This window comes from Drosophila rhopaloa, unplaced genomic scaffold (assembly GCF_018152115.1).
Source record: "Drosophila rhopaloa isolate 14029-0021.01 unplaced genomic scaffold, ASM1815211v1 contig_189, whole genome shotgun sequence".
NCBI lineage: Eukaryota > Metazoa > Arthropoda > Insecta > Diptera > Drosophilidae > Drosophila > Drosophila rhopaloa.
Genome location: NW_025335071.1, coordinates 99,671 through 116,488, shown reverse-complemented (window position 1 = coordinate 116,488; position 16,818 = coordinate 99,671). Strand labels below are relative to the sequence as shown.

The 16,818-nt window shown below is 35.6% G+C and overlaps 1 protein-coding gene across 1 annotated transcript in view; it reads right to left on the bottom strand.

Moving 5' to 3' along the window:
* The window catches only part of LOC108047685 (catenin alpha), a 103,048-nt gene that overhangs the window by 64,324 nt on the left and 21,906 nt on the right, over window positions 1-16,818 (bottom strand). Inside the window, exons 2-3 of the mRNA XM_044459278.1 lie at window positions 13,457-13,833; window positions 1,831-2,148 (exon numbers count right to left, since the gene is read on the bottom strand). Of these exons, the coding sequence (XP_044315213.1) occupies window positions 1,831-2,148; window positions 13,457-13,833 (695 nt within the window). The remainder of the gene's footprint in view (window positions 1-1,830; window positions 2,149-13,456; window positions 13,834-16,818) is intronic.

The window sequence follows — 16,818 nt, the reverse complement described above, 5'->3', positions numbered from 1 at the left end:
TAGTTCGCTTAATATTAGTTTGGAGTTAGGAAATTGGGTTGTCAGGACTTTCTTATTTCTTATTTGCGCGTTTTTTGAAAACCTTTGTGTTAACAACCTTTGTAGAAGATCCTTCAAGAGAGAGAATCAGAAGGATACTGGCAGAGCTATATAATAAATGAAAGTGATCCAAGTATAAGTCGTGAGCTTGTATACTTGTTATCAGTTACAATGTTATCAATGCAATTTTAATTTGCGCACAAATATGTATACTTGTTTGTAAATTGGAATTTGTTGTTTTCAAATTTCTTGTTTTGAATGAAACGAAAACCTTTGTACACACAGTAAAAGATTGGCATCCAATACAAAAACAGCAAAGTAACGTATTATTTTCAGATTCCACATTTGATCGATAAACGGGTATAATAAATCATTTTATTTGTATTTAAGCACATTATCTACTTTCGAATAGAAACATACACACACATTGTATGTATGTACACGTATTGTACATATAAGCAAATCAAAACATATCCAAATATACATATGTACATACGTATTTAGTCAAAAGTTCGAATCATAAGATTAATATTTAACTTGGAAACATTTTGCCTTTGCTTACAGAATTTGTAGTAATTTTCTATTTTCTTCCATGGTGGAAATTAAATAAGGCTCTTACTTCTGCTACAAAATGAAAAATAAAACCTAAGCATTTGATCCACAGCACTGACTATTGATCGAAAATCATATTGATCGGAGCAGCAGTTTAAGTTTTTAAAATCAAAAACAAATTTAACTTAAATTGCCTCTTTCTCCTCCCCTTTCCATGCAGCACTACCCCTCCCCCTCATCAGTTTTCTTGGCTGTTGCTCTCTCGGCCGTCGCTCTCTTGGCATCCGCTCTCTGGGTTTCGCTCTCTCGACAGGCCGCAAAATGCAACGCAATAACTTAGAAAATCTAAATAAATTCGTTAAAAATACTTAAAAAAATGTTAAAAACTTGAAAAATTAAACTTAAGCATTTGGGCCATAGAATAACTATTGAGCGAAAAATCATCTTGATCGGAGCAGCGGTTTAGATTTTTTAAATCGAAAAGTTAATTTTAAATGTAGCCCCCAAATTATGGGGGATATCGAAATTTCTTTTAGATTTCTAATTAGGCCTTTTCAAAACCTAAAATTCGGAAAAAAACAAATATCGAAATTCCAACCACTTTAGAAGTTAAGCTTAAATACATCAACTTTTTTTTGCTCAGAATAATGGATGTTGGAGCTGTTTGGGGCCACTGGGGGGACATATCGGATCTTAGTGTTCGCCCACGCCCCCAATGGAATACTGTGAAAAAATTTGGCTGCTCTTGCTCTTACGGTTTGGGCTGTGGCCGTATCCCCTTAAAAATCGGTCTTTCATTTTATAATCTTTAGGGATGACAAACTAATTACACGTTACTGCTGGTGACTTCCACAAATCTGTCGCTTCTTGCTTTTTTTACATACGACCCGAAAGCAACACCGACAAAAATTAAAAGTAGCAAAAAGTGGATGCGTCGATTTTCACAACGAGGCTGCCGCCAATTCCCGAAATTTGACACTTACCACTGCGTCGACTTATGTCTACGATCGAAAGCAACTACAAAGCAGAAAGCAAACAAACGAAAACCGGCGACTTCTGCTAATCTTTGATTTTGGTCGATGTTTGATTTTAGCCTATTCTTTGACAGCAACTTCTGATTTTTATCAGAAGGAGAAGCAGGAGCAAAGTCGTGAAAAATAAAACTTACCGCAGTTTTTTTAACGCTGATCATAATAACAATTATCTTAATAATAATAGCTTAGTTTTTTCTCAACTTACATCAAAATCGTCCAAAGCTGCAGCCAACTCTCCTGCTCCGCTGTAAATATCTGTGGGTTGGGATGATTTTCCTTGAGCAACATCGCTTATTGTATTGACAGCATCACAAACTTGTTTTAGAATAAAATCGCGATTCACTTTTGCGAGATCCAATTCGGGATGGCGAACATATACTTTTGATGCAGTTAAAAGCATAGTTGAATGTTTTTTAAGCATCGCACGAGCAGCTGCCAAGTCGTCCCTCAACTGAGGATCCTTAAGTTCTTGTTGACGTTTGGCAGCTTGCTTTATAAGTTCTCCAGCATTGCGACCGAATTGCTAAAAAAGAAATTAGCATTTTAAGGATTATTTTGCTTCGTATATTGGTTCTTACATATTTTTAATAATCTTATAATTTAAAGGAAAGATAGCTAGTTAGTGACATATTCACATATTCATACCAAGAATTAAGAATATTCAATGTAAACAATCCACATCCGGAGCTAGCGATGCCGCTCTACAATAACATAAACAATTAATGCAATGACTAAGTGCCGCGCCCTAAGTGGCACTCTCACTCTCAAATTATTGAATACAATCAATATCCCAAGCGGGAAATCTCGCTCCCAAATTTATGTAAACAAAGGGCAACACAAGAAAGATTTTTGTCACAAGAATTTAGTCTTAAGCACAATTCAATTAATCTTTATTATCTTTCAGCACCGCATTTAATTGTGTTTTAAATTCAAACCCAAAGGGTGGATCCATTATTCGACTCAAACTAAATAATTTCACTGGCGCAGTCGGTAGGATACAAAAAGTATCCGAAAAAAAAACCTCGAGTGGAAAATAAATTTTATAAGATAGTTTTCGATAAAAAAAAATTACGTAACACATTATAAAACCCTTCAACTTGGATTATAATTCCAATTCGGTTGTCCAACAAAAAGTGGAAGAATTAATAAATAAATAAAAAAATAAAAACAATAAGCCCAAAGGCAACTAACAAATTAAACACTACAACTTAAATAAGTGAAATAAAAATAAAACAAAACTCGTATTTCTACTCAAATTTTTACAAAATTATAATTTTACAATAACAATGGCACAACCGAATATCGCCGCACCCCAAATCGTGGCGCTAAGCGACAACAACCTTGCTGAAGCTCGTCGGCAGCTAAAAGATATCATACCATTTAACGGTGATCCAGAAAATCTGTACACCTTCGTCAGCAGAGTGGATTATGTAATTTCACTCTACCAAACTAATGATGTGCGACAACAGAGGATTCTACTTGGAGCCATCGAAAGAAACTTAGATGGACACGTAACACGACCATTGGGCCTTCCGAACATCAAAGTCTGGCCTACCCTTAGTTGCAGAATTTAAACCCCAAACACCGAACTACAAATTACTGGAGAGCTTCAGGGAGACACCTTACAAAGGAAATCTGAGAGTATGCTGCGAAGAAGCTGAAAGACGACGTCAACTGCTGATTTCGAAATTGCATCTGGAAGGTAACCAATCAGATTTTTTTATTTATGTTCAGGCGATTAAAGATTTTATTAAAATACTGATCAGAAAATTACCTATACAATTATTTACTATTTTAGCTCATTATGATATTTCAGACTTAAGATCGTTAATTACTATTGCATAAATTGAGGGAATATATGAAGAACATATTAATTTTGAATTAAATAAAAATCCAAAAAACCGTAATAAATACGCTAACCCTATTCAGAATTTTAAATCATACAAATTCAATACAAATACCCCAACCCAATATCGACCACAATATCCATTCTCAACCATTCCAACCTAAGTTTAATCCATACTCGCAATCAATTAGACCCAACTATAGACAGCAGATACCTAACAACCAAGCCATGTGGCACGTACCAAATCATTTCGCACCCAACCAATACATGAACACACGACCAATTACTCACAAATATCCTTTCCCACAATATGCTAATAGAATTCAAAATTCTCAAACAGCATATTTTAAGGGGGTTTTTTAGTCTAGATGCTAGAATTTCGACCTTTTTTTAACAATTAATAAAAAAAAAGCAATAGATATTTTTAGTATCCGTTTTTTTTATCATTTGTTCATTAAACTTAAAGGAGTATATAAAATAAATTTAAAAAAATTTAGTTTTAATCGCTATAGCATGAAGCACCAAAAAAAAAAAATTTATTTCATGAAATGGCGGCTACTCAAAGAAAAAAGTCGATTTTTTTCACAAATTTTTCCATTTCGAATTTTAAAAAATATTATAAATTTAAAATTTTAATTTTTTGTTGGTTCCGGCGATAGAGATATATTTAAAGAATATTCATGCCAAATTTCAAGTAAATCGACTGATTAGAACTTGAGATATAGTGTCGACCGCATCAAAAAAAGTAGTTTCGAGAAAAACGCGTTTAAAGTTTTACGTTAAGTTTCGGCACTAACCATACAACATATAGACTGGTCATTTCATACAACGAATTTGGTCACAAAATTTTTCACTCGGGGAGCCCCAGTGCTGGAATCGGCAGGCCCCGACACTTCGTGTGCCTTCGGGTTTTTTCGCTCTCGTTCTAATTCTTATTTTGACGCTCGCGCTCGAGTTCGGTCGTTCAGTCGCAGAGACGCGCATTTTGAAGAAGGTTGGCCTGCGCTTGAATTGGGCTTTGTATGTATGCGTGTTCATGCATTCTCATACAGGGGTGCATGTGTGCGATCATTTCATTTCGATGCAGCAAGAATATTTTGTCTTTTGCTACTTTTCAGACTTGGTACCCTAACAATATGGGCGTATTCACTATTGGGTTAATGATAAAAATAAGAATATTATATGTTATAGTATATTTTTAATATTTCAGCATATATTTCATCTTGGTTTACAAATTCAAATCAGTGGTAGCAAAAAATATTTTGCATATATGTATGTATGTATTCCAATTAATAGAAATCAATCTACTGAGATAGGAACAGGGCACATCGCAGTCGGTGTCTGCGCTTAGTGGTTCAGAAAACTTCAAACCAAATCAGCTTTGGTTGTTGTTCTACGAGCGTATGGTGCCTGCATAGCCTACCGACGATTGAATTTTAGGGGTGGGTACAGAAACAAGAACGTTTTTTAGGACACTTGTTTTGAATAATATGTTTAATGATAATTAATTTTATAATTTTTTTTTATATTAAAAATCATTAAAAGTTTACTTCTTGATTTAAAATAGTAATATAAATTTAAGAAAATCACTTCAAATTTTTTTTGTCTGTACTTTATAGTGGATAAACAATTTGTTATTTTCCAAGATTAAAACTATAAAATTATTATATGTACATATGTATATTTATCGGTAACTAATTCAAGCGGCGACTTTCAAGAATAAGCAAACATAAAAATATATATAACTAGATCATTAAATAACAACATTAAACAAAATTACACTGCCAATCAAAAAAAAATCAACCAAAACTCATTAAACATATCATTCAAAACAAGTGTCCTAAAAAACGTTCTTGTTTCTGTACCCACCCCTAAAATTCAATCGTCGGTAGGCTATGCAGGCACCATACGCTCGTAGAACAACAACCAAAGCTGATTTGGTTTGAAGTTTTCTGAACCACTAAGCGCAGACACCGACTGCGATGTGCCCTGTTCCTATCTCAGTAGATTGATTTCTATTAATTGGAATACATACATACATATATGCAAAATATTTTTTTGCTACCACTGATTTGAATTTGTAAACCAAGATGAAATATATGCTGAAATATTAAAAATATACTATAACATATAATATTCTTATTTTTATCATTAACCCAATAGTGAATACGCCCATATTGTTAGGGTACCAAGTCTGAAAAGTAGCAAAAGACAAAATATTCTTGCTGCATCGAAATGAAATGATCGCACACATGCACCCCTGTATGAGAATGCATGAACACGCATACATACAAAGCCCAATTCAAGCGCAGGCCAACCTTCTTCAAAATGCGCGTCTCTGCGACTGAACGACCGAACTCGAGCGCGAGCGTCAAAATAAGAATTAGAACGAGAGCGAAAAAACCCGAAGGCACACGAAGTGTCGGGGCCTGCCGATTCCAGCACTGGGGCTCCCCGAGTGAAAAATTTTGTGACCAAATTCGTTGTATGAAATGACCAGTCTATATGTTGTATGGTTAGTGGTTTCGGGCAGCGTAACTGATAGAATATTATGTATAACTTACATTCTCTGAATCAGCTATCCCAGCTTCATACAATGACCTTCAAACGATTAGTGTAGTATATTGGAAATAAGGGTATTGTTATAGAAAGAAGGAGAGAAAGTTATTCATACTAAGGTAGCCCGGGCTTCCAGCCACCTATTGTTCCAGTCGTTCGCTCACCCGGTCTAGTTGCCACGTCACTAAAACGGCTATAACTTTGAAAATAATTTGAGTTTTGAAAAATCCTTTTAGGGAGATTTTTGTAAATATAAAAACTATCGAATTATGAAAAAATAAAATTTTCGATTTTCTAAAATTTTTAGAATAATAGACCCCCTTAAAGGAAATACATACCCTCAATTGCAACAAACCTCCACATCTAAAAATACTAACTTCCCGGTTACCAAACGACTAAAACCATCGGACAGTGAGCAAACTAAAATGTTTATTGACGAATTAAGATTTTCGGTTAACAGCCCCGGACAACACCAATACATAGAAATAGCATACAAAGGTTGCACATACAAATGCCTTATAGACACAGGATACACAATAAATATGATTAAAAAAAATATATTTTGTCTTCCCATTCAAAATATCCAATGTGAAGTTTTGACATCAAATTTTCCTATTACATTGAACAAATTAATTATGTTACCCAACATTAGTATTTTTAAAACAACTGAACTGTTGGGACACTCACGGTCCCAGAGGGTTTCCACTTATTTCGAGCTCTGGTTCACAGCATACAGATAGCTAAAATCTTTATTTAAATTCAAATGAATTCACAATTAATCAAATTATTAACATTTTTTCTTAAACTTGTGGTTTGCCACTCTTCCAACTTCTAATACCGTCACTTTCTTCTCCTTAAATTCTTAAGTTTTCCAATACAAACGATAAAAACTAACTAACAGTTTTGAACAACTTAAGAGTATTTTTAAACTAACAGATAAATTAAAATAAATCGACTTTTGAAATGGACAGTTAGCGCGCGGCTAAACCTTTTTATTAGCCTCGCAACATGAACCATTTTATGTACACAGTTTTTCTAATAATTACGATATAATAATTGGCAGAATTGGTCTCTGAATCGCCGGTTTTTCTAGGGCTGTCCTCCTTGTCATTACGAATCTCGCTCTTAATCTCAGTATTCGGATAATGCAATAGCACTTTGTGCGGTAACTTACATCCATCGAGGTTGCAAAGTTTCTTCACTCTGCAGTTACGGACAATATGCTTCCCAAAACAATAAAAGCAAAGTCGTTTGGATTTAATAAATTCCACTCTCGACTTGATGGACATGGATAAGAATCCTTTGCAATTTGCCAGACCATGGTCCCAGCCACATTCTGGACAAGGTTGATCTTCTGTGACGTGTGCCTTCGACTTGCCGTCGTCATTGCTTCCTAGCATGTCGTGCACTAGCAGGCGCTCCTTTGAATACCTTCCAATTTTATCTTTCTCTGTTGAGTGACATTCATAGGGTGCAACCATCATTGCGCACTTCGCTATTCCAAAGAGCCACTTGTCAAAGGTGGTCAAATTGGCGGCACCAGCTGATAAGCGATGTCTACCCCAATCCAGCTTAAGATCACTTGGCAACTTAGCAACCAAATCGCTTAACAGAGAATAATCATTAAGGTATTCCTGTAGTCCTACTGACATCATTTTTGCACAATAATTCTGAACTGCCAGTGCCAGTCGAATCACGGATTCCAAATTATTGGGTTTGATGGACGGCTCTTCTTTTAGCTTCCGCTCCAAGCTAGCATGCACTATTTCTGAACGCCCATACAACATCCTTAGCGTTCCAATAGCATAAGGTACCATAGCTGGGATCATGAGCTTTCCCCGCACAGCTTCTAGCGCAGATCCTTTCAGGCACTTCTGGAGTCTGATTAGATTTTCTTCGTTGGTAAATCTCTCTCAGTTAATTGTTCATAATTGCTTATAAATAAAAGCCACTCTTCGGGCTTTCCGGTGAAAATTGGCAAGTCCCGTGATATAACCTGACGCGATGCAACTTGAGGTGGCGTCAATGTGGGTCCCGATGATACCACGTGTACCAACGTTACCAGCATTATAAACGACGTTAGGCTGTGGTACAACACCCAGCCCGTTGGCTGGCGGAATGAACCCTGCGGCACCATTTGGATGTACAGATATTGGTGCATTGTTTGGTGGCATGAATCCGACAGTGTTACATGGAGGTACGGATTGCGCTGCGGTATATGTCGGCATAAACTGACCTGAATTGTTTCCCTGAAGATTCGCATAAGAAAATGCATTCGGTATAAATTCAGGCGTCGCCCTCCTTTCCGTAGAAGGAGGTGTGACGGCCCTTTGCTTGTTAACTTGTTGTGAGTACTGATGCCCTGCCCAATTGTGCGAAGCGTCGTAGCCGGCATGATTAAACATAATCGGTGTGCTTGCATTCTCAAGCGACACAAACTGGTTCGAGTAAATAACAGTTTGTCTGGATACATTTTCGTCCTCAAAACCTCTGAATGGCTCAGTGAAACTGCGTCCTGCGTTTCCAACTGAACATGCTCCTAATCCCGTGGTGTGTGAATTCTGTTCACCAGATGCGTGTCCTATTGCATCATCCACTTTGCACTTGTGAAGTAACTCCTTGTACAAGTACAGAACTCATGTGCGATTCTCCAGCCAAAGTCGTCGAAACTTACGAATTTGACTCTCAATGACCACTATCGTGTATACTCTGTCCTCACTCTCTTACACCCTTGGTAAAAGAAATCACGTGCACCCTTGGCAACGAGTTTTCCAGTTGGCAAAATATTTCAGAATGTTGGGGCACTCAGATAGCTAAAATCTTTATTTAAATTCAAATGAATTCACAATTAATCAAATTATTAACATTTTTTCTTACACTTGTGGTTTGCCTCTCTTCAACTTCTAATAGCGTCACTTTCTTCTCCTTAAATTCTTAAGTTTTCCAATACTAACGATAAAAACTAACTAACAGTGTTGAACAACTTAAGAGTATTTTTAAACTAACAGATAAATTCAAATAAATCGACTTTTGAAATGGACAGTTAGCGCGCGGCTAAACCTTCTTATTAGCCTCGCAACATAAACCATTTTATGTACACAGTTTTTCTAATAATTACGATATAATAATTGGCAAAAAAATGTTGAAAAATGCACAATCAATTATAAATTACAAAAATAGCACAGTTACCCTTTTTGATAAAAAATACAAATTAATTACTTCAAAATCAGTAAAAAACCAAAATTTGTATATCCAGAAACCATAAAATATTCAGCTCAGGAATCAATAAAAAAAAAGATTTTGAATTGTTTCGATTAGGTCACCTGAATCAGGAGGAAACTTTAGGGTTAAAAGCTTTATTAAATAAATTCAAAAATCTTCCATATGAAGAATGAGACAATCTAACATTTACATATACTATTAAGCACGTACTAAGTACAACACATAACTCCCCAATTTATTCAAAACAATACCCACTTGCACGAAATTGTAGTCGAAAACCAAGTGCAAGAAATGCTTAATCAGGGATTAAGTAGGGAAAGTAATTCACCGTACAATAGTCCTACCTGGGTAATACCTAAAAAATCAGATGCTTCTGGTAAAATTAAGTATATAGTAGTAATAGACTATAGGAAACTTAATGAAATAACTATCCATGACAGATATCCAATACCAAACATGGACGAAATCCTTGATAAACTAGGAAAATGTCAATATTTTACAACTATCGATTTAGCTAAGGGATTCCATCAAATAGAAATGGACCCACAATCAATATCAAAAACAGAATTTTCCACCAAAAGCGGTCATTACGAATTCCTTCGAATGCCATTTGGCCTTAAAAATGCACCCACTACTTTTCAAAGGTGCATGAATAATATCCTTCGACCGTTGCTTAACAAACACTGTTTAGTGTATTTAGATGATATTATAATTTTTCCCACATCCCTTACCGAACATTTAAATTCTTACAACTATTTTTTCTCAAACTTGCAGAAGCTAATTTAAAATTGCAGTTAGACAAATATGAATTTTTAAAAAAAGAAGCTAGCTTTCTTGGTCACATCGTAACCCCTAATGGCATAAAACCAAACCCCCTTAAAGTTAAAGCCATAGTTTCCTATCCAATTCCAACAAAAGTAAAAGAGATCAGAGCTTTTCTTGGATTAACCGGTTATTATCGCAAATGTATTCCAAACTACGCAGACATAGCAAAACCAATGACCAAATGTTAAAAAAAAAAGGAGCAAAGATAGATACACAAAATCTCGACTACATAGAAGCATTCAAAAAACTTAAAGCTTTAATAATTAGAGAACCAATTCTCCGATTGCCCGATTTTGAAAAGAAATTCACTTTAACCACAGATGCCAGTAATCTAGCCCTTGGGGCCGTACTTTCTCAAAATTGTCATCCTATATTCTTTTTTAGCAGAACACTTAATGAACACGAATTAAATTACAGTGCTATCGAAAAGGAATTACTCGCAATAGTTTGGGCCACTAAAACTTTTCGACATTATTTACTAGAACGACATTTTCTCATTGCTGGTGACCATCAACCTTTAAGATGGCTGCATACCTTAAAAGAACCGAATGCCAAGTTACAAAGGTGGAGAGCCAAATTAAATGAATACAAATTTTAAATCTATTATATTAAAGGAAAGGAAAATTCAGTTGACGATGCATTATAAAGAATTAAAATTGAAGAAAATCATCATAGTGAAGTTACTCAACATAGTGCAGAAGAAGACAATAGTAACCTTATTCATTTAACAGAAAACCCAATAAACTATTTAAAATAATTAATTCATTAAATAATTTTCATTAAATCCGATAAAATTAAAGTAGAGCATTCAACTATATATTTGGTAACTCCATTACCACAATTCAATATAATGAAATAACACTTGAAAAGGCCAGACAAATTTTACGTGATCATTTTATTCATAGAAACATTACCATTTATATTGAGAGCGATTTAGATTTTGAAATTATTCAAAGAGCATACAAGGAAATTATTAATACCACATACACTAAAGTAATTCGCAGCCTCTACCTATTAAAGAATGTTTGTTCATACATCGAATTCAAACAAATAATTCTTCAATCCCATGAAAAACTTTTACATCCAAATAGCCAACTTTTAATTCAAAATATAATAAATGAATGTAACATATGCAATTTGGCTAAAACAGAAAACAGAAATACCAAAATGACTTTTAAAATCACACCCAACCCTGAACATTGTCGAGACAAATTTGTGGTAGATATTTATTCATCTGAGGGAAATCATTACATCAGTTGCATTGACATTTATTCTAAATTCGCTACACTTGAACATATTAAAACAAAGGATTGGATAGAATGCAGGAACGCGCTAATGCGCATTTTTAATCAGTTAGGTAAACCCAAAATATTAAAGGCAGACAGAGACGGAGCTTTCACCAGCTTGACTCTAAAGCGATGTCTTGAAGCTGAAGGAATTGGATTACAACTTAACAAGGCAAAAACCTATGTATCAGACGTCGAAAGACTACATAAGACAATAAATGAAAAAGTCCGAATAATCAACTCATCCGATAATGAAGAAGTAAAATTAAGCAAGATAGAGACAATTCTTTAGACATACAACCATAAAATAAAACATGACACCACTGGACAAACACCTGCTCAAATATTCTTATACGCTGGACATCCAATATTAAACACTCAAAATATTAAAGAAAGGAAAATAGATAAAATAAATAGATAATAGATAATAAAAGATCGACAGGAATTTAACATTGACACTAGATACAGAAAAGGTCCTCTTCAAAAGGGAAAACTAGAAAATCTATTTAAAGCTAATAAAAATGTAAAAAAAAAAGACGAAGACCATTACAAAATAACTAATCGAAAAAGGAAAACCCAATACTACAAAACACAATTTAAGAAACAACAAATAACAAATGCCGTTAAACTTCCACAAAAATAACGAATTACTACTTATTTCTCATACCCTTATTAACCACAAAATCATTAACACCATTAAAATAATTCCTTATCCCGACCATAATAGGTATCAGTTAGACTATTCAGATCAACTATCATATTTTGAAGATGAGAATAAAATGTATAATCAAGACAATAAAGAAGTTAATAATGAATGCATTAAAAATATAATTAAGCGTAAGAATCAAATTTGTAATTTTATACCAACTTTATCAAAAGAAATTATTCAATACGTTGAACCAAATATTATACTTACTTGGAATTTAACTGAAACTACAATCGAACAATTGTCAAGAATTAAATGGCGATATAATAATAAATGGAAGCAAAATTATTAGAATAAAACAATGTAGAGTTAAAATTGAAAATGTTATTTTAAGCTAAAATTCGTTAAGTCCAGAATTTTTTTAACACCATTGTATTCACCGATTAATATAACTAAGGTAAAGATAGTAGAACATAATGACGTTTTAAAACTAATTTCAGCAAATAATGCCACACTTTTTGTAATAATAATAATTGTAGTTATCGTTCTTTTTATTTTTCTTGTCCTATCAAAAATTTTTACACTAAATCCACTTACCTTTTTATATACAAAATTTTGAAAACAAGCAAAAAATATTCAAGAACCACAACAAGAAATAGAACCGGCATAAAACCAGTTGCCTGCATTGTATAGTTACTTTTTTTTTTGGATTTTTAAAAATTTTTTTTCCTGAATGCACAACATCTTGAGAATATAGTGTTAAAGTTTTAGATCGATCCGAGTAAAACTTCCGAACTTATGGGCAGTTGAACGTAGGTAAGTTAGCTCGTTTTGTATGGGTGTCCAAAACTTTAAAACGCTCTCCTGAAAAGTTACCCTTTTCAAAGTCGGTGTACACGATCCTGCAAAATCTATCGGAAGGATCGTTTTGAAATTTTGCACAGTTGTTCTCAACTAAATTCCTCAGGTAACGCTGTCGAGTTTTTTTTTTTTTTTAATGTATTATATTTAGAGCAACAAATATCTCGACGTTTTAGGCGAAAATCGGTGTTGTTGACTTACAAGTGCCTTAAAAAATCGAAAAAAATATAAAAAAAGTAAAAACTCGATAGCGTTACCTGAGGAATCTTGTCCTTTCACTAATGCAATTTGATTTTTTGAATTAAGATAATTTTGTGACCAGTTATCGTGTATACCGCAAAACGTGTTTTCTTTGAGGCGCCTCCGGATCTCACTCAATTTTTATTATTTTTGGATGAAAAAATTCACACATGTTGTTTAAATGTTATCCTATCACATGCAAAAAATTGAGCTGAGGCTATCCGTATCGCCAATAAAAATTCTTAAAAAATGACCGCTTTTGCTCCGAATTAACTATATGATAATTAACTAAATGTAATTAATTTAAAATACCTTAAAAATAAGTCTTTATTAATCTGACACATACCCTCATATTATCCATAAGCTCGTCCTGACTCGATGCATTTTTTAGTTTATTTAGATCGTCCTCAACGATATGAAGCGATTTTAGTAGCAAATGAACATCTACCATGTCAGCTAAAATTAGCAAACGGGTTACAGCTGATAATAGATTTCTAGCTGCCCGTACCATATTTCCCCGCTTTAAGGAACTGCATGGGTCTTCAGAAAATTCTCTGGCTGCAATGCTCATAGCATCTCCAGTTTTTTTTACTTCATCGACAGCGGTTAGCATTTCTTGTGTAATGTCTGGGTTCTCATAGGCAATCTGTTCACCTTTTTGAATAAAATTTTCCGTTGCCTTCTCAACAGCTGCAACTAACGCACTGGCACGTTTTGATTTTCCTATAAATAAATAATGTAAACTATTATGAAACTTGGTATAAATATTCCACATTAGAAAAACTATTTTTATACATTACTTTTAAATACATTCTAATATATTTACTAATTGCACTATTAAAGATAAACAGAATAATAATATTTTATTTAACTAGCAACACCTGCCGCAACATTGCCCAAGACTATAAGCAAAGCATTTCTTATTTTATTTATTGAATACACTAGGTCTAAATAAAAAACAAAAATAAATGATTTCATTGATAAAATTTAAATAAAGGACATAGTCACACCACCCCACAAAGGAGACGTTTTCGACCCTATAAAGTATATTCTTGATCAGGATCAATAGGAAAGTCGATATAGCCATGTCTGTCTGTCTGTCTGTCTGTCTGTCTGTCTGTCTGTCTGTCTGTCTGTCTGTCTGTCTGTCTGTCTGTCTGTCTGTCTGTCTGTCTGTCTGTCTGTCTGTCTGTCTGTCTGTCTGTCTGTCTGTCTGTCTGTCTGTCTGTCTGTCTGTCTGTCTGTCTGTCTGTCTGTCTGTCTGTCTGTCTGTCTGTCTGTCTGTCTGTCTGTCTGTCTGTCTGTCTGTCTGTCTGTCTGTCTGTCTGTCTGTCTGTCTGTCTGTCTGTCTGTCTGTCTGTCTGTCTGTCTGTCTGTCTGTCTGTCTGTCTGTCTGTCTGTCTGTCTGTCTGTCTGTCTGTCTGTCTGTCTGTCTGTCTGTCTGTCTGTCTGTCTGTCTGTCTGTCTGTCTGTCTGTCTGTCTGTCTGTCTGTCTGTCTGTCTGTCTGTCTGTCTGTCTGTCTGTCTGTCTGTCTGTCTGTCTGTCTGTCTGTCTGTCTGTCTGTCTGTCTGTCTGTCTGTCTGTGTCTGTCTGTCTGTCTGTCTGTCTGTCTGTCTGTCTGTCTGTCTGTCTGTCTGTCTGTCTGTCTGTCTGTCTCTGTCTGTCTGTCTGTCTGTCTGTCTGTCTGTCTGTCTGTCTGTCTGTCTGTCTGTCTGTCTGTCTGTCTGTCTGTCTGTCTGTCTGTCTGTCTGTCTGTCTGTCTGTCTGTCTGTCTGTCTGTCTGTCTGTCTGTCTGTCTGTCTGTCTGTCTGTCTGTCTGTCTGTCTGTCTGTCTGTCTGTCTGTCTGTCTGTCTGTCTGTCTGTCTGTCTGTCTGTCTGTCTGTCTGTCTGTCTGTCTGTCTGTCTGTCTGTCTGTCTGTCTGTCCGTCTGTCTGTCTGTCTGTCCGTCTGTCCGTCTGTCTGTCTGTCCGTCTGTCTGTCTGTCTGTCTGTCTGTCTGTCTGTCCGTCTGTCCGTCTGTCCGTCTGTCCGTCTGTCCGTCTGTCCGTCTGTCCGTCTGTCCGTCCGTCCGTCCGTCCGTCCGTCTGTCCGTCCGTCCGTCCGTCCGTCCGTCCGTCCGTCCGTCCGTCCGTCCGTCCGTCCGTCCGTCCCTCCGTCCGTCCGTTTGTTTGTTTCAATACCGTTTGCGAGCTCAGTTTAAAAGCTAGCGATCTGAAACTTTCACAGTCGTCTTAAAACATGTGTACGCAGATCAATTTTAAAAATCGACCCGATCGGACGGCTATATCCTATCGCTTATAATCGGACAATTGGACATATCTTTCAAAAATTGATGATATTTCGCGCAGTGTAAAAGCTATTGACATGACTCTTTCCAAATCGTATTTTTTTATATATACCTTGATCAGGAAAAAGCGCGTGCCGATCGGACGTGTAAATCCTATAGCTCCCATAGGAACAATACGGTGAAATCGGTCCAAACTTGATGTTTTTCAGAATATATCGCCATAAATTTTTCCAAGTCTTATTTATTTACGCATACCTTGATCAGGGCAAGGGCGCTTGATGATAGGACGTCTATATCTTATAGGTTCCGTAGGAAAAATTCTTAAAGGCGGTGAAAATATCCTTCTTATACCCGTTACTCGTAGAGTAAAAGGGTATATTGTATTTGTGCAAAAGTATGTAACAGCTAGAAGGAAGCGTTTCCGACCCTATAAAGTATATATATTCTTGATCAGGGTCACTAGCCGAGTCGATATAGCCATGTCCGTCCGTCCGTCCGTATACGCTGAGATCTCGGAAACTATAAAAGCTAGAAGATTGGCATTTTGCATGCAGATTCTAGGAGTTCCTCGCAGCGCAAGTTTGTTTCAAAATGGTGCCACGCCCCCTTTAACGCCCACAATCGCTTATATACGATTTTAAAAATTTAAATATTTCGGAAAAGTAAAAATGCAGTGTTATTGTGTTTATCAATACCTATCGAAATGTAGAAGAAATTTTTCAAATCGGACCATTCGTTAAAAAGTTATGCGTGATCAAAGTTTCTATCTCCATCTCCCTCGCACTCCCTTTACCTGAGTAACGGGTATCTGATAGTCGGGGCACCCGACTATAGCGTTCTCTCTTGTTTTGGGGTCGATTTTTCGTCATTTTAATGATGTTACCCCTTTCCAAATTTTCGAAAAATGGCTTTGCTGAAAAGTCACCTAAAACCTGCACTTCTAAGCCCATAACTTTTCTTACAGACATCCGATTTACTAACAGCATACTTCTAAATGATTGAGTTTAAATTCTCTAAAAATCTGTGTTTTCAATTTGCTTCGTATTTTTGGGGTCGATTTTTCGTCATTTTAATGATGTTACCCCTTTCGAAATTTTTGAAAAATGGCTTTGCTGAAAAGTCTCCTAAAACCTGCACTTCTAAGCCCATAACTTTTCTTACAGACATCCGATTTACTAACAGCATACTTCTAAATGATTGAGTTTAAATTCTCTAAAAATCTGTGTTTTCAATTTGCTTCGTATTTTTGGGGTCGATTTTTCGTCATTTTATTGATGTTACCCCTTTCCAAATTTTCGAAAAATGCCACTCCACGGGCATGTATTTTACGGAGGTGGATGTGACCGCCAAAAATGCAGGCGATTTCAAGTGAGTATTTTATCTTAAAAACATGCCAAGGGCACCACGATAACAACAAACC